At 36.1% G+C, this 19,143-nt stretch overlaps 1 protein-coding gene across 4 annotated transcripts in view; it reads left to right on the top strand.

Annotated features, from left to right (window-relative positions):
* RAB6A (RAB6A, member RAS oncogene family) overlaps positions 1 to 19,143 on the top strand; it is a 66,636-nt gene that overhangs the window by 34,924 nt on the left and 12,569 nt on the right. For 3 of the 4 annotated variants that reach the window (XM_079930589.1, XM_079930591.1, XM_079930592.1), the window contains exons 3-6: positions 3,496 to 3,549; positions 5,121 to 5,226; positions 7,041 to 7,152; positions 12,149 to 12,242. In XM_079930589.1, the coding sequence (XP_079786715.1) occupies positions 3,496 to 3,549; positions 5,121 to 5,226; positions 7,041 to 7,152; positions 12,149 to 12,242 (366 nt within the window). Of the gene's footprint in view, positions 1 to 3,495; positions 3,550 to 4,948; positions 5,055 to 5,120; positions 5,227 to 7,040; positions 7,153 to 12,148; positions 12,243 to 19,143 lie in introns of all 4 variants that reach the window. The other variant, XM_079930590.1, reaches the window with a different exon arrangement.

The raw sequence follows: 19,143 nt of genomic DNA, 5'->3' as shown, positions 1-19,143 counted from the left end.
TTTTAAATTCTTTTAACTTCCCCACTCTTTTCTTCCTTTGGTCATTGCCTCTTTCAACTCATTATTTCTCTATTTTCTCTTGATAGAGAAGGCAGCAACCAGGCAACAGAGCTTTACGTGTTTGGACCACAGAAGGAAACTGATTATCATTGCTTCATACGGAAGAAAACTTGTTTTCCTTACCTAGTTAGTTTTGTATTGGAAAAATCATGTCCCATATGGAAAATCATAATGTTTATGGGTCTCTGGCTTCTGTGGCATCAGGACAGGTGACAAACCACTATTTATGGAGTCAGACAGAATAGTAGCTTACATCTGAATCTTTTATAAAATAGCTGTAGGGGTAAATAAGCACCATTCTAAGTGGAGAGCATCCAAATAAAATAGCTAAACAAGTAAAAGTTACTGTTATCTTGGCTCCAATATATTTGGATAACATTGTTCAATCTTGAATTGTGAGCTCCTTTTATAAGTACTCAGTTTAATTTGTTTTTTTTTCAAAGCAGACCCCTGCCCCCTCAAAACCAATGAATTAGTTAACATTTAAGATAATATGAAGTTGTAAATTAAGATACATGGGAGAATTTTCTGTTTGGTTTCTTCTGCAGTTATTGCCTTTTGCACTTTTTTAAGGAGATGAGCAAGAAGCAGCACTAATGTCTCATCCATCTTTTATGAAAATTTGAATTAGTTCCTCATCAGTAGCATTCAAGATGCTGGAAAAGCTGATAACGATTAGTTTCCCAGCCATCTCCTTTCTTTTCTTCCTGCTGTTGGCTTAATTCTTACAGCTGATCAACTTCTATGCTGTAGTAGCTCAGCTTGGAATAAAATTAACTAAGAAGAAGAGTAACAACAGGATGTTTTTCAGGTTAATCTTGATCTTTATGAGTTCAGTGGTATAACTGATGCCCCAAAACTAGGATAGTACAGTGCAAGGAGGGGACTGTTGTACATTTTATCATAAAGTCTGACTTTGTACTAATCGTAAAAACATTTATGTCTTGACTGTGAGATCTGAAAATGCTTGTTTCTATTTATAGCCATTAAAAATTATTTTGGGCTGTTTATAACAAACACAAAATAACATTGATAAGTGACATGAGAATTTTTTTTCATGTAAAAGAAGTCTAAAGGTAGTGTGTTTCAGCACTTGCGTGGCAGCTCCATGGGCATCCAGGACCAAGACTCCTTCTAACTTTCTTTTTAACCTGATCTAATATATGACTTCCATATTGAAATTTGCTTCATGGTTACTGAATGGTTCCTGGAGTTCCAGCCTTGGTAGCCACAGTTCAGGAAGAAAGACGGAGGAAAGGGGGGAAAAACCAAGAACGTACCTCCCGACTGAGTTAACCCCATTTATTTAAAGTTCAAAGAAGCCTGGAAAATGTAATTTTTTCATGGGAAAAGTATGGTTTTAAGTAAATGTTTGATTGTGTTAGTAGGGAGGAAAGGGTAGATGGATATTTGTGTAGGTAACTACCTCTGCCACACTGTCTGAGTAAATGAGGTTCTACTGGTGAGATTTCTTAAATGCAGCTATGCCACTCCTGTACACTCCTGAGGTTTGTCAATTAGATGCTCTTGCAAAATAATTCAAGTTTATAAGCCCATTGTCCCACCCTATGGCAGATATAATTTTCAGATTGAATGTCATAAGGTGGAATTAGTACTTAGGTTGTGTATTAGTCACATAGTTTGGGATAAAGGAGGAAGCATCATCTTCTGTTGTTGTTGTTGTTTGTTTTAAAATACAAGTCCATGTGAAAAGGAGATCAACAAAACTACTCAAAAAAAATAAAGGAGACCTAATTAAATGGAGGGACATCCCAGGTAAATAAATCAGAAAACTTAACATTGTTAAGATGTCAGTACCAACCACCCAAAGCAATCTACAAATTCAGTGCAATCCGTATCAAAATTCCTACTGCCATTTTTGTAGAAATGAAAGACCTGATCCTAATTCACCAAGATATTAATAGCCAAGGTATTATTGAAAAAGAAAAATAAAGTTGGAGGACTCACACTTCCCAATTTCAAAATTTCCTACAAAGCTACAGTAATTAAAACAGTGTGGTAATGGCATAAGGGTAGACATACAGACCAATGGAATAGGATTGAGAACCTATAAATAAATATATATATCTCTTGACAATTGATTTGCAGTAGAGGCACCAGGCCCAACCTACAGAATAGGGGGAAATATTTGAAAGTTACATATCTGATAAAGATTTAATATCCAGATATATAAAGAACTCCTACAAATCAATAACAAAATGACAAACTCAATTTAAAGATAGGCAAAAGACTGAATAGACATTTCTCCAGAGAGGATATACAAATGACCAATAAGCACCTGAAAGCATGAAAAGATGTTTAGCATCATTAGTCATTAGAAAAATGCAAATCAAAACGACAGTAACATTTCACTTCACACCCACTAGGATGGCTATTTATATAGAAAAGGGAAAATAGGAATATATCACTAGTGGGACTTTAAAATAGCACAGCTGCTGCAGAAACTTTCCTCACAAAGTTAAGTAGAATTACCATATGGCCCAGCAATTTTACTCCTAGGTATATACCAAAAAGAATTGAAAACAGGAACTCATAGTAGCCAAAAGTGTCCATCAATAGATGAATGGATAAACAAATTGTCATATATCCATACATTGTAATTTGGTATTGCTTAATGGGTACAAAGTTTCTGTTTGGGGAGGTGAAAAAGTTTTGTAAATAGTGTTGACAGTTGTACAGTTGTGAATGTAATTAATGCCATTAAATTATACACCTAAAATAGTTAAAATGTCAAATTTTATGACAATTTAAAAATAAAACCTATCTTTATTATTTTTTTTTTTAGAAAGTTTTTTTTTTTTTAATATTTATTTATTTGGCTGTGCCAGGTCTTTTTTTTTGCGGTATGCAGGCCTCTCACTGTTGTGGCCTCTCTCGTTGCGGAGCACAGGCTCCAGATGCGCAGGCTCAGCGGCCATGGCTCGTGGGCCCAGCCACTCTGCGGCATGTGGGATCTTCACAGACCGGGGCACGAACCCGTATCCCCTGCATCAGCAGGCGGACTCTCAACCACTGCGCCACCAGGGAAGCCCAGAGTTGGACTTTTATTCCCAACTCCACAGCAGAAGCTTTGTGTCTTTAGACAAGTTATTTAACTTCTCTAAACCCCAATATTGTTATGTATAAAATGAGAAAAATAATGATGCTACTAGCTACTTGTAGAGATGTATTAGCATTAGAGATGATCGTGTAAAGGGCTTAAAAGAATCTCTAATACACAGCAAGTGCTCAGTAGGTAGAAGCCATTATCACTGAAAATTTTGTTCATTTTTATTTGACTATGATATGTTCATATGTTTATTCATTATTTCTTCTACAATCATAATTCCCACTTGAACCCTAAACTGCTGACTGCCATTAAACTATTACTATTTTTAACTTCTTTGTTTTGTTTTGTTTTGTTTTGTTTTACAGGCAACAATTGGTATTGACTTTTTATCAAAAACAATGTACTTAGAGGATCGAACAGTGAGTAATGTTTTCAGTGTGCGATTTTCTGCAACACTCCAGGATAGAAAATTATGATCAAAACTATAATCGATGATTGTCACCATAAGAAGTACTTAGCAAAGTTGCCAAAGTTAGTTTACAGGCCTTGAGAAAAACTGTTATTATAGAGTGAGTAGTACTCAGCACTTTGAGTTTTTTATCCCCAAGTAGAATCCAAAGGGGAGAGAAAGCTGTTATTTGTAAAACTCTGATGGCCCTAGACTTGTTAAACAAAATTTTGTCTTGATTTGGAAAATTATAACAAATAGCATTGAGATAAGAATATTTTCAAGAAGAAATTAGAGCTGCTAAAGACCTTTTGAATACCACTCTTGAGGCATTCAAAAAGATTTCATTTGAATATCACACAGTTTGTGAACTTCAAGGTTTTATTTGTCAGAATATGATATGTACCAAAGTGACTATGAATAGAAAAAATTAATGTGCATTTACTTGTTAGATTTTTGTCTTCCATCTTTTGGAATACTCCTTTTAAGTGCAATATAAATCCTGTATTCTAGCCTGCTATCCCTTGAAGAGATTTCTGTCACCTAAACAGTGACTCTCTTAAATGCATTATTTTGGGATCTGTACCCAAAAAAGTTATCTCTAATGCTATTTCTTATAAGTTTGTGAGTTTTTTTCTTTTGTATGTTCTCTTTTATGTTTTAACATATAGCATTCTATTTCTTAAAATTTGAAAACAGAAACTGCTTTATGATGGTAAGAGAACTTAATGCTTGTTTTCAGGCTTTTCTTCCTGGAATGTAGATGTGAAAAAGTAAGAAAGTAAGGATATTTTTACGTAGGGTTGCAAAAAGATATTTCTCCTTTTTGCTAGATTATATACAGTGTTCTAGGAAGAAATGTGTGGGAGAAGCATAAGCACAGTAATCAGAGATCCAATTTCAAAGTGTTCTGAATCCAATAGAGAAAAGAGACATTTTATTTTAGTTTCAGAGAGGCTTGCAGAAAAGGGGATGTTGACAATGATCACTGACATTTACCTTTGTTTTTCCCTTTTATGTTCACTATTTGAACATCAGCAGTCTACTTTTGCTCTCCGGAACATATAGGATTCAAAGAGAGGTTACAGGGAGGGGAAAAAAAAGGAAGCTGTACTTCTGATTCTGTGAAATCTTTCATATTGCCATTTTTTTTGCATTATGTACCTTCAGAGCAAGCCAAATTTAAATATTATTCCCTTTTGAAAAAGGAAAGGAGTTTTGTGTTATTTTCATTCCTCACATCCCTGTAACCTTTTGCATGAGTTTCCTTTTACCTCCTTGCCACCCTCCTCCCTTTAAAAACATTATTTCTTTTTAGTATGAATTTGGTTTTTTTTTTTTTTTTTTTTTTTTTTTTCCCCATCCCACAGATCAGGCTGCAGCTATGGGATACTGCGGGTCAGGAACGTTTCCGTAGCCTCATTCCCAGTTACATCCGTGATTCTGCTGCAGCCGTAGTAGTTTACGATATCACAAGTAGGTATTTTGCAACGGGTTGACCTTTCTTATTTTTCTTGCTTGTTTGACTGATTTTATTGTTAGGTACGATTGCAATTATGGGACACAGCAGGTCAAGAGCGGTTCAGGAGCTTGATTCCTAGCTACATTCGTGACTCCACTGTGGCAGTTGTTGTTTATGATATCACAAGTGAGTGGGGGGGGATTATGCATTTCTAATCTTTCAACCTTTAGCTTAGTTGCATGCATGTTCTTGTCTTGTGCTTGTTTTCTATACTGGCATGTAAAAATGAGTTTTATCATAGCAAACCTTATCACAGGCCAGCTAGGTCAGAGTATTTGCTTTGGTGTTTGTACCAATATGCCTTATTTCTACTGTGCCAGGTTTTTTTGCCCTGTAATTTTTCCTTTAGATCTAATTATGAATCCTCTCCAAGGCTTTCTTAGTATCCTATTATCCCTACACCATAATTATGGTTGGAAGAATGTCTCCTTTTTTATTTAACTTGATCTCAGATTTCTCTAAAATAAAATAATCTGCATTTAAGTCTCTTGCCAAGTTCTCCAGATCCTTCAAGGCTTCTGTTGAGACTGTTAAAAGCTTCCGCTAGCCAACTTTTCTCTGCTTTCCCCTTCCAGCCATCCTCTCTCTATAGAGGAAGGCAGAGAAAACATAATATGCAGTTTTCTATTAATCATTTTCATTTGAATGAAATCTGGATTCTCTGACTTATTTACTTGGTTGCTAACGAATTATACTTTCATTTCTCTCCAAGAAAAAAATTTAAATGGGAGACTAAAAAAAGTAATGGTCTTTCTTTTTCTTTTCCTTCAAGACTGACTAATAGTGCCTTTAGCTTTTTAAGTGACTGCAAATTTTGAATGGAGCATTGGTGACTGACAGGGAAATGCTATCTGATTAAAATTGTCTTTGTGAATCAGTTTATGATATATTAGGCAATATTAAGCATCATTCCGTATAGTGCTCCATAATTTATAGGAAGACCAGGATAGTACCACATCTTGGACTTATTTTAAAACATCTTACATAAACAATCTACCGATTTGAGCTAGTAATATTATTAGTATACATTTTTGCATATTTGCTCATCCAGAAATCATATCTACTTAACAATAATTGCAATGGCAGAATTATAAGAGGTTTGCATTCAGAGACTTTTTATTTTGGTTAGGTGCCAAATGCAGTCTTTCTTTTCTTGAAGCTTTTCTTTGGGTTGCTACTTGTTTTAAAAATGTATGTTCATTATTGTGCATTCACAAGTTTTGCAGCTTTAAAATGTTTGTGCTTACTTTAACCAAATCAAGTAAAACCTGGTGTATTTTTCTTTGAAATTTGTGCACATGCCATTAAAATATTAGCAAGTTGTTTTCTTTAGCTGCTGTAAGATGTATTGAAGTACTCTACTTAGAATCCAGGGCTAGAAAAGATGGATTTTGTTATAAATGATTCTGGTACATTAAACTAATAAGCTTCAAGTTAAAGTGATCACAAACTGAATAAGCAATGCAAACAGAGTGGTGTTGAAAGCTATTTAAAGGCTTTACAAATTTTGTGGATGTGTTGGGACTTACTGGCTGACATACTTTTGGAGATGCTTTCTTTGTCATGTTTGGTATGTTTAAGTAATCAAAAAAGCATTGTGGCAACATGACACCATACTATCTGCCATAGCTGTCCTTACATTAAAAAAATTTTTTTTTCAATTATATATAGTACATTATACTCACTTGGTCATGTCCAAAAATTTTAAACTATTATAAAAGATACCTTAAGGACTTACTGCTGTGATTTGTTTAGATCATTGATATTTATACTCAGATAAAATGGAGTTATGTTGCAGGCACATTAAAAGTGGGTACTAATGTGCCAACCCCCTTCCAACTTCCAGTACTTTTTTCTTTTCCTCTTTTTTCTTTGTTTGGTCCTTCACTTGGAGCACTTGGAATAACACTAATCTCTCTATCCACCCTCCTATATACCAGATGTTAACTCATTCCAGCAAACTACAAAGTGGATTGATGATGTCAGAACAGAAAGAGGAAGTGATGTTATCATCATGCTAGTAGGAAATAAAACAGATCTTGCTGACAAGAGGTATGGAATGATTTCATATTTGTATGGAATGTTTGATTTCTTTGTTAAGCAGCCTGTTATTTTTGTTAGTGAAAAATTACTTTAAAAGGAGACATGTTTAATCCTTAATTTTATACCCCTGCCCCTTTTCTTTAGTGTGGGGACCTGAAATAGAAAGGTAAACATTAAACTCAGTCCCGGGAACTCCCTGGCAGTCCAGTGGTTAGGACTCTGTGCTTTCACTGCCGAGGACCCAGGTTCAATCCCTGGTCGGGGAACTAAGATCCTGCAAGCTGAGCAGCACGGCCCACCCACCCTCCCCACACCACACACACACAATAAAACACACATTAGGGCTTCCCTGGTGGCTCAGTGGTTAAGAATCTGCCTGCCAATGCAGGGGACACAGGTTCGAGCCCTGGTCTGGGAATATCCCACATGCCACGGAGCAACTAAGCCCATGTGCCACAACTACTGAGCCTGTACTCTAGAGCCCCACGTGCCACAACTGCTAAAGCCCGCATGCCTAGAGCCCGTGCTCCGCAACAAGAGAGGCCACCGCAGTGAGAAGCCCGCACACCACAACCAAGAGTAAACCCTCGCTCACTGCAACTAGAGAAAGCCTGCGTGCAGCAAGACCCAACGCAGCCAAAAATAAATAGATAAAATAAGTAAATTTATTTTAAAAAAAAGAAAACACACATTAAACTCAGTCCTTAAAGGAAACTAAATTTTTGGGGTTTGTGTAAGCTCCTGTGTAAATAACTCTTGTGTAAGATTGTTTACACGTGAAGCTGGTAACTATTTTGCATTTTTTAGGGCTCATAAATATGAGCAGTGTTCTGTTAAAGAACAAAATGTTTTACAAATCCTATCTTTAAAAAAGTATTCGTAATGATTAAATGCACACTCTTTTGGTAGTCTTCTTATAAATATTCATTATAATTCAGTGGTGTAGTTTTTTCTTTTCTTTTCTTTTTTTAATTGTATGGTTGAGCCAGACTGTGAGGTTGAACTGAATAGCTTGATTGTGATACCTTAGTCAAATGAGCAAAGACATATTCAAGTCACAGGATGCAAAATGTATTAACATTCACTGTAGAATCTGTGGCTTGAATATCTGCCTTTAGCATTCCTAAGTGATCTACTGGATATTCTTTCTGCTTTAAATAGTCTTGACCATTTATTTAATATTCGAAGCTTTTACTATTTATTATTTGTTTATTCATTAGTTGGATACTGAAATTCCAGTAATGAACTTTTGCTATTAATTAAAATGTTACAAAGAAACCCAATATGTTCAAAGACTTATGAAATATTAAGCCCATTTCTGTCATGGTACCTCATTTGGAATTGTCAAGAAAGTCTTTGCTAATTTAAAAGTAAATTCAGCGTATGATTTCAACTTTTCTTTATGAAAATCATTTTTTGGACATGAATTGCCATCATAAATTTTCACTATTTTATTTATCTTCAGTATGAGAATTTGAAGATCATATAGGTATATATTCTTCTATATATTCTAGTGGAGAGTCGCTAGATATCTTCACTGTTAAATAGAAAAATTGTATATCTGAATTGTTTCCCTTTATAGCCAGAGTTATCTAAAAGGACGCTTACAAGCATCTGTTCTTTTATTGCATAATATTTGAGTATACAAATGCTAGAAACATCTAAATTATGTTTAAAATATGTTTACAATAATTTTTCTTTAAGGTAATATTTGTCCATTGCTTTAGAATTAACATATTTCTCAGTAATTTTTGCCAGACTATCACCCTTCAGTTATTCACATTTAAAAGAATTAAGAGTCTTTAAAAGAAAGGTTTTTTTAATTTTAAAAAATAAAAATTAGAGTTTTGTTCGTTCCACTAAAATAATTAGGGGGGGTTCATCTATTTTTATTATTTAAATTTTAATGTAATAGTTGCAGGAATTTTTTTTTAAATTGAAGTGTAGTTGATTTGCAGTGTTTCAGGTGTATAGCAAAGTGATTCAGTTATACATATATATATGTATTTATCCTTTTTCAGATTCTTTTCCATTATAGGCTATCACAAGATACTGAATATAGTTCCCTGTGCTACACAGTAGGTCCTTGGTGTTTTTCTGTTTTACACACAGCAGTGTGTATCTATTAATCCCGAATTCCCAATAAAATAATTTTTAAATGAGTAAAAGTTTTAAATTTTTTTAAAATCTTTCGGGGGCTTCCCTGGTGGCGCAGTGGTTGAGAGTCCGCCTGCCGATGCAGGGGACGTGGGTTCGTGCCCCAGTCCAGGAAGATCCCACATGCTGCGGAGCAGCTGGGCCCGTGAGCCATGGCCGCTGAGCCTGCGCGTCCGGAGCCTGTGCTCCACAACGGGAGAGGCCACAACAGTGAGAGGCCCGCGCACCGCAAAAAAAAAAAAACAAAACAAGAAAAGATAATGAAGGCCAGGTCATGTAGGGCAAAAGTAAAGACTTTCCGAATGAGATTGGAGGGTTTGAGCAGAGAAGTAGCTTTTCATAAGTCACTGTTTGCTCTGTTGAAAATACATAAGGGTAGCAGAGAGGAGGCTAATCTAGACTTTATTCCAAGCAAGAAATGATGACTTGGACCAACATAGTGGTAGCTTTTGTGGTGACCAGTAGTCAAATTCAGATATTATTTTGAAGATAGAACTGTCAGGATATACTGATGCAATTGATGGCATGCATACAGATGGATGGAATATGGGATGTGGGGGAAGGAGGAGTCAAGGATGACACCTAGATTTTTGGCCTGAGTAACTGTCATTAACTGAGATAGGAGAGACTGCATAAAGAGACAGTTTGGGAGGGAATATCATGACTTGAGCTTTTGGTGATTTTAAGTATAGGATGGCTATTAGATATCCTAATAATTAGATGTCAGGTAGGCAGTTGGATATATGAGTCTGGAGTTCAGAGCAGCAGTCCAGGCTAGATATATAAGTTTGAGAGGCATCAGCATATAGGTGGTATTTAAAACCATGAGACTGCATGGGATTGCCAAGAGAGTAATTGTAGATAGAGAAGAGGTCCAAGGAGTAAGTTTTAGGGCATCTGAAATAATTGTTTTTAGGAAATTCACACTCTGAAGTGTTTGTGTTTGGGCCTAAAGGTCTGCTGCTGATTGTCAACTTACTGTCAAATTAAGAAAAAAATGTGTTTTTTAAAAAATTTATACACACATAAATACATAGAGAACGAGTGGCTAAAACAAACAGATGTAGTAAAGCATTAATAGTTGCATTGTTATATATAAGAATAATTTGGGGGCTTTCCTGGTGGCACAGTGGTTAAGAATCTGCCTGCCAATGCAAGGGACATGGGTTCCAGCCCTGGCCCGGGAAGATCCCACGTGCCGTGAAGCAACTAAGCCTGTGCGCCACAACTACTGAGCCTGAGCTCTAGAGCCCGCTAGCCACAACTACTGAGCCCACGTGCTACAACTACTGAAACCTGCACGCCTAGAGCCCATGCTCCGCAACAAGAGAAGCCACGACAATTAGAAGCCCGCGCACCGCAACAAATAGTAGCCCCTGCTCACCGCAACTAGAGGAAGCCCGTGCACAGCAACGAAGACCCAACACAGCCAAAAATAAATAAATTAATTACTTTTTTAGAAAAGAGTAATTTTGTTTTTAGAGAGTGGAGAAATTCAAGAATAACATCTTCTTGTAAACAAGAAGACAGTGGAATCTAGTACATAGGTATAAGTTTGGGGAATAAGGACAGTTCCTCCATAGTAGGATTAGACATAGAATATAAAAGGCACACACATAGGTAGATTGGAGGATAGATATGGTGGGAGCTTGTAGAAATTCTCTTTCATTGCTTTGGTGTTCTGTGTTGTAGGAAGCAGGATTTATCAGCTGATGGTTTAGATCCATTTAATTAGAATAGTTGCATATTTATTAAACACCTATGTGATTGCTAGGCACTAGGAATACCAAGATAAACAGGATAGTCCTGCACCTGAAGAGCTCACAGCTTGAGAGACACCGCTAATTATGATGTACTACAAAATTCCCTGTAAAAGAAGTACTAATTTGACTCACTTGTTCCACTTGTAGAAATCCACAAAATCCAACCTAAAGAAATGATCCAAAGTCACAAAGCACAAAGATGTTCATAGCAACATTTTTCACAGTGGTGTATTGGGTTGGCCAAAAAGTTCATTTGGGTTTTTCCATAACATCTTATGGAAAACCCAAATGAACTTTTTGGCCAACCCAATAAAATTTGAAAACAACATACATTTCTAACAGTTTGAGACTGGTTACATAAATTATGGTAGTAAATTGACAAATTGTCTAGCCATAAAAAGTTATTTTACATAAAAGTTTTTAATCGCAAAGCTTAAAGCTAAGAGAAAATAGCATACTATTAAGATTTTTAAAGTTAAAAAAATACAGGATGAGCTCAGCAGGTAAAAGTAAATCATTAAAAAATGCCTTTATAAAAACATTTGGTTAGATATACACACAGAAGTGCACAGATTTTTTTTTTTGAAGTATAGTTAATTTACAATGTGTTAATTTCTGCTGTACAGCAAAGTGATTCAGTTATATATATACTCTTATATATTCTTTTCCATTATGGTCTATCACAGAATATTAAATATAGTTTCCTATGCCGTACAGTAGGACCTTGTTGTTTAATCCATTCTCTATATACTAGTTTGCATCTGCTAACAAACTCCCACTTCATTCCTCCCTCCCCCCAGCAACCACAGGTTTGTTCTCTATGTCTGTCAGTCTGTTTCTGTTTCATAAAAGTTCATTTGTGTCATATTTTAATTCCACATATAAGTGATGCTGTATGGTGTTTGTCTTTTTCTTTCTGACCTAAGTGCACAAATTTCAAGTGTATTGCAGCTTGATAAATTTTCAAACTAGTCTTGCCTGTATAACCAGCACCATATCAAGAAAAGTTTTTTTCAGAACCTTGTTTATAATCTTTATATCATTATCTTTCAAAAAGATGAGTTTATCTTTTTTATTTTCTACAGGCAAGTGTCAATTGAGGAAGGAGAGAGGAAAGCCAAAGAGCTGAATGTTATGTTTATTGAAACTAGTGCAAAAGCAGGATATAATGTAAAGCAGGTAAGTGTCTTTTCAGTATGTGTGAGTTGAGGTTATCAAATTGAAAAAACATATTATAAAATAATTGTGTGAGTTTTCTGTTCTCTAGTGTAAGATTTTCTTCCACTTGGCAATAGCAGGCCTCATGAATTAGCGACATATCACAATGAACAGTGAAAAATCTAAATGTGGCATAGTTTTGGAAAAAGAGAAAAGGCTTGCCAAACTTTTCAGATTGTTCATAGGACACGTATTTCATTTTGATTATAAGATTATGATTGTAAGATGATTGCTAGGTTGTAAACTCACCATACACTCACTACATCCCAACTGCATTGTTTCAAGGTAAATTTTCCTTATTTTAGTGTTCGATAGTAAGATTATGGTAAAGCAGGTATTTGCTTTCAGTCACGGTATTTTGCTTGTTGTTGTAAAAATACATTCTCGTTACTTTGTCCTTAATAAACTGCTGGTGTTTTAACAGAGTTTATAACAGGAGTGTTTTGGGGATAGGAAAATATGGGGAGATCTCACATTGTCAAACTGTTTTCTAAAAGATGGGGTAACCAAAAATTTGCCTGCTTAATTCTTCAGGGCTACGTGTCATATAGAGTAGTGGTCCCAGATTTATAGGATTTACCTCCCAATAAATTATTTTTTTAATTCTACATTACCAGTAGAGGGGTAAAGTAAAATCCTTGAAACTGAATAAGTAGAGCTTTATGAAAAATTCTCTATATTGTTTTCATTTTTGGTCGTCCCATCTCTCTTTGCCTTGAAACATATGTAAGTAGTACTGAATTGTCACTAATTCCCTCCTCCTAGTATACTGTTCATTGTTATGGCTTCTAATTTAATTCTGTTGTGATCAGAGAATATACTCTGTAACATTTCAGTCATTTGTAATTTATTGAGACTTGTTTTATGGCCTAACATGTGGCCTGTCTTGATGAATGTTCCATGTGCGCTGGAAAAGAATGTCTTTCTGCAGTTGTCAGATACAGCGTTCTATAAATAATATAAATGAGGTCAAATCTTAGATAACACAGTTGATAGCCTTGTTCAAGTCTTAGATAGCCTTAGTAATTTTGGAGGGTAGTTCAATTAGTTACTGAGAAGGGGGTATTAAAATCCACAACAACAATATTTGTATCATGTGTTTTGTATATAGTTCAGTCAGCTTTCTTCTTTTTTTCCTTCGCCATGTGGGATTTTAGTTCCTGGACTAGGGATTGAACCCAGGCCCTTGGCAGTGAGAGCACGGAATCCTAACCACTGGACACCAGGGAATTCCCTAGTTCTGTCAACTTTTACTTCATGTGTTTTGAAGTTCTGTCTTTGGGTGCATACATGTTAGCATTGTTAACTGTCCTCCTAATGTGTTGACTTTTTTAATGTTAAAAAATACTGCTCTTTATCTCTAATAATATTCCTTTTCTTTATCTGATCTTAATATGGCCACACCAGCTCTCTAATTGCTTATTGTTCATATGGTATATCTTTTTCTTTGTAAAGTGGGTCTCTTGTAGATGGCACATGGTTGGAACTTCCTTTTTTTTCCTCCAGTCTGAAAGTCTCTGCCTTTTAATTGGAGTGTTTGGTTTATTTAGATTTAATGTATTAGGACTTATGTCTACCATTTGTTCTTTGTTTTCTGCTTGTCCCTCTTTCATTTTTGTCTTAATCAGATATTTTTATATTGTGTTTTAATTCCTCTTTTGATCTTTAGCTAAATTTTTTCATAACCTTTTTAGTGGATGCTTAGGGGTTAAACTAGAGTTAATATTATACCATTTCATGTGAAATAATGCACACTGTCCTTTGTGTTATTGTCACATTTTATATTTACATGTATTATAAACCTCCATAATAAACATTTTAATTTTTCCTTTAAACAGTAATTAAGAGAAGAAAAAAGATAATCTTTTCTCTTTATCCATATATTTATCATTTCCAGTGCTCTTCATTCCTAATTATAGATCTGAGTTTCACCTGGTATTTTTCTTTAGCCAAAATAACTTTCTTTACTGTTTCTTATAGGGGTAACCTGGTGATAAATTCTCTCTGCTTTCACATACTCCAAAAGGCCATTTGAAGAATAATTTTGAAGAACATTTTGCTAGTTTTTGAATTTGGGGTTGACAGATTTTTTTCTTCCAGTACTTTAAAGACGCCTTTCGATTGTCTTCTGGATTCCATTGATTTTAATGAGAAGGGAACTCTAATTTATATCATTCTCTGTTTGTAATGTGTTGTGGTTTTTTGTGTGTTTTTTAAATAAATTTATTTATTTATTTATTTATTTTTGGCTGTGTTGGGTCTTCGTTGCACATGGGCTTTCTCTAGTTGTGGCAGGCGGGAGCTACTCTTCGTTGTGGTGCGCGGACGTCTTATCACGGTGGCTTCTCTTGTTGCAGAGCACAGGCTTTAGGCTCACAGGCTTCAGTAGCTGTGGCATGCAGGCTCAGTAGTTGTGGGTCGCGGGCTCTAAAGCGCAAGCTCAGTAGTTGTGGCGCACAGGCTTAGTTGCTCTGCGGCATGTGCGATCTTCCTGGACCAGGGCTCAAACCCCTGTCCCCTGCATTGACAGGCAGATTCTTAACTACTGCGCCACCAGGGAAGTCCCTGTAATGTGTTTTTTTGTTGTTGTTGTTGTTGTGTGTGGTACGCGGGCCTCTCACTGCTGTGGCCTCTCCCACTGCGGAGCACAGGCTCTGGACGCGCAGGCTCAGCGGCCATGGCTCACGGACCCAGCCGCTCCAGGGAATGTGGGATCTTCCCGGACCGGGGCACAAACCCGTGTCCCCTGCATCGGCAGGCGGACTCCCAACCACTACGCCACCAGGGAAGCCCTAATGTGTTGTTTTAAAGTATTTTTTCTGCCTCATTTTCTTCTTTTCTCTTCTGGAATACCAGTGGCACATCTGTTAGATGGCTTGATATTACCCATGCCCCCTGGTCACTGAGGCTTTTGCTCATTGTTTTTGATACTTTTTCCCTCTCTTTTTTTTTTTTCAGATTAGGAATTATTATTGATGTGTCTTCAAGTTCACTGATCCTTTTTCTGCCATATTTAAACTGTTAAGTCCATCCAGTAAATTTATTATTTCAGATATTGTAATTCAGTCCTAGATTTTTTTCATTTATTTCTTAAAACTTCCATTTCTCTGTCGGAATTCCCCATCTGTTCAATCATTATGGTCATTGTTACCTTCGAGTTCTTGAACATATTTACAGTAATTGCTTTGAAATTCTTGTCTGCTAATTCCAACATCTGGGTCAATTCAGAGTGTATTTCTATTGGCTATTTACTTTTTCTCTTGCCTCTAGGTTAGATTTTTCTGCGGTTTTTGTTTTGGTTTGGTTTGGTTTTTTATGTGTATCTAGTAATTCTTGGTTGTATGGTTGGCATTGTGTATGCGTAGAGACTCTGGTTTCTGTTATTTTTCTCTGCTAAATTCTGGGGTTGTATTATGGCAGGTTGTTATATTGCTGGCTGATCACCATGGACTTGTGGAGTCTTGAAGTTACGCATTGTTTACGTGGATCTATAGAAAGCCTGAGATGTTTATCAAGCTTTTCTATCTTGGTGGGATTGAAACTCTAAACTGTATACCTGGAGCAGGCAGTAGCTGAAATCTCTGCTCATTTCTTTCAGCCTTCTAGCTGTTGCTTTCAGATGGGCTCCTTGGAATCTCTCCTACATATGTACCATTAAAGAGGCAACTGAGGATTTGCAGGAATTTTATGTGTAGATATTAGGGCTCCTACTCTTGGCTCCCTCCTTTTTGTTATTTTCTTCCTTAATACAGCCACTCTGGTAGTCAGTTGACACCTCAAACCTGTAAAACTCTAGTTTTCTGCTTGAGTTCTAACCACCCCATGTTGTTCAAACTAGGATTGGCTCTTGGGAAAACCTGTATAAAGGTGACCCTCACCCAGTGAGTGTGGGGTCCCTTCTAGTGTGAATTCCTCCTAGTTTGTACCTGCTTTTTGTTGCTCTTGAGAGCCTTCAAATAGTTGTTGTCCACAGTTAGTAAATGCTATCTGCAAGAGTGTTAGTCCTGTATACGCTACTCTGCTGTTACCAACACTGGAGTCTGTATTGAAATTATGGGGTAAAAATTAAAATATCTGATAAATGAAATAACTGAGACTATTTAGCATGTACATACTTAGTTTTATTTAATATAGAAGACCAGTTTGTTCCACAATTCCATACAGAATTCCTGAATTCTGTATGTTATTGCTTATCTAAGGTTAATGTAAGTAGGTTTTTGAATTAAATTATTTGGTCAGTGAGTAACACATATCAACAGAAGTGATTATGAAGAAATAATCTCAAATTCCTTTTGAGGTTTTTTTTTTTTTTTTTTTTTTTTTTTGCGGTACGCGGGCCTCTCACTGTTGTGGCCTCTCCCGTTGCGGAGCACAGGCTCCAGACGCGCAGGCTCAGCGGCCATGGCTCACGGGGCCCAGCCGCTCCGCAGCATGTGGGATCTTCCCGGACCGGGGCATGAACCCGTGTCCCCTGCATCGGCAGGCGGACTCTTAACCACTGTGCCACCAGGGAAGCCCCCTTTTGAGTTTTTGTTGTAGGTCAGTCATAATTCAGAAATGGTGCTAGTATTCAAAAATTTACCAGGTAAAATTCACAGTCCAGTCACACTCTTGGAAAACATTGAGAGTCACAGTCTTACGAGCTGTTAAGTGAGCATTGTGTATGTTTGTTCAGCCATGTGTCTGCAAAATGCAGTTACTTTTGATGATTGTGCATTGTACTTATTTTATTTGACAAAATCATGCTGTTCACCAAGAGGTACACAGAAGTCTTTCTGTATATAAGACATGTATATCAGTACTGAAGGTACCATCTAGCTGTACTTTACATGTACAGAGATGTCTTTTTAATTTTCTGCTAATTGGATTCCTCCTCCCCACTCCCTCATGTACTAGATTATAATATATATAATAAAAGCTTAAAATGGGCTTTCTCTATTGCTCTTTTTCCTTTTTAAACAATTCTAGGAGAGATTTCACTAATGCATCATTTAATGTCTAACCGTGGTTCAAGTAATTGGACCTTAATGCCTGAGAACTTTGGCTTAAAATAAAACAAATTTATTCCTACCCAATATGGCTACTTTTTCTTATTATTTAAAGATGTTCTTTGATTAAAACCTTTTGCCCTTTAGTCTGCTTTAAGCATTTAACCCTAAAATCTTGTTTCTGTCTTAAAGAATATTTTGTAGTTTTTAAATAAAAGCTATCAGGGTTAGAACTAGAATATATAATAATAATCTAACATGATCACTTGTAGTATATAGGATATTTAAATAATGATTTTTATCCTTTCAATATTTCATTAAAAGACAGCCTAAGAAAAATTTACCCTTTATTTCTCTAAATTTGTTTTTAAAAAAGCAATAATATTGCTTTCTTTATGAAAGTTGTCTGGTGTTTAAATTGCTGAAGGAAATGGTAATGATAAGGTGATTATTTAAGGCTCCAACTCATTTTTCATCTGAGAATTAGTACATTCTTTTAATGAAGTATTTAGTGTGTGGGTGTCACCCTTATTATATTCTCTAATGTTACAGTACTGGAAAATGGAATAGGAACTGAAATGCTCCTTGATCTTTAACTTCTAAAATCATCCGTGCTTATCAGAAGAAAAAGATTCGTTTGAAAGAGAAGGGAGGACTTTGCGAGAAATTAATGGTAGCTGATGGGCATCAGCACTAACAAGTCAGTGAAAACTTGTGTACCATTCACAGTGGAGTCGTGTGTGTATGTGCACGCGCGTGAATGAAAATTATTTTATACCTGCTGAGAAAACATATTTATTTTAAGCATTGGTAGGGATGGTGTCTTTCCTACACCACTGAATCCCATGTCAACCACAGTTCTTGGCTCATAGCAGGTCTTAATCTTATACTTTATCACATACCTTATTCCACCCGTATCAAGTGCCTACAATATGTAAGACCACTGTAGGTTCTTTGGAGAGCATAAAGTTATGTAAAATATGGTTCTTGACTTCAAAAAAACTTATAGTTGAAGAGAAGAATTACATTCTCATGAAAATTATGCAGTGAAAGGTAGATAGTACATGATAAATGCATAGCAAATGCTACAAGATAGTAAGATCCACAGTAATTATTGAGATGTAAAATGAATGCTGGCACAAGGAGGTATATTTGTTGCAGAAATGAATAAGATCATATACAATTAGGATGATCAAGGAAGGCTTTGTTTAAAAATGCCACAAAAGGGACTTCCCTGGTGGCGCAGTGGATAAGACTCCCTGCTCCCAGTGCAGGAGGCCTGGGTTTGATCCCTGGTCAGGGAACTAGATCCCACATGTGTGCCACAACTAAGAGTTCACATGCCTCAACTATAAGGAGCTTGCATGCCACAAATAAGGAGCCTGCAAGCCACAAATAAGGAGCTGACCAGCCACAACTAAGGAGCCTGCCTGCCACTACTAAGAGCCCATGCAACCAAATAAATATTTAAAAATAATAATAATAAAGATTATTTATTTTTAAAAAAAGCTACAACAAAAGAGCTAAACCCTTGAGGTGTATATTTGATTTGTATAGATAAGATGATACTCCAAGGAAGAAGAGAAATTAATACATAATACAAATGACCTACTATGCATTGTATAAATATTATGTCATAAATATTAACTTTAAGACATTTCTTTGTTGTCTTCCTACCAGGCAGTTTACATACAATATGTAATGTTTATCTGTACCCCTAATTTATCCTTTTGTGCTTTATATCCCTAACACAGTAGGACTTTAATATCACTAAATGTCAGGAAGCCACATACATGGTGAACATGAACTGGTTGAATGAGAAATTATTATATTGACCACGCTCTTTTTTTATTTTATTTTTTAAAGATTATTTA

Source organism: Stenella coeruleoalba (genome assembly GCF_951394435.1).
Source record: "Stenella coeruleoalba genome assembly, chromosome: 8".
In the NCBI taxonomy this organism is placed as follows: Eukaryota; Metazoa; Chordata; class Mammalia; order Artiodactyla; family Delphinidae; genus Stenella; species Stenella coeruleoalba.
The sequence above is the reverse complement of the archived record's forward strand: the minus strand, read 5'-3'. Positions and strand labels throughout refer to the sequence as shown.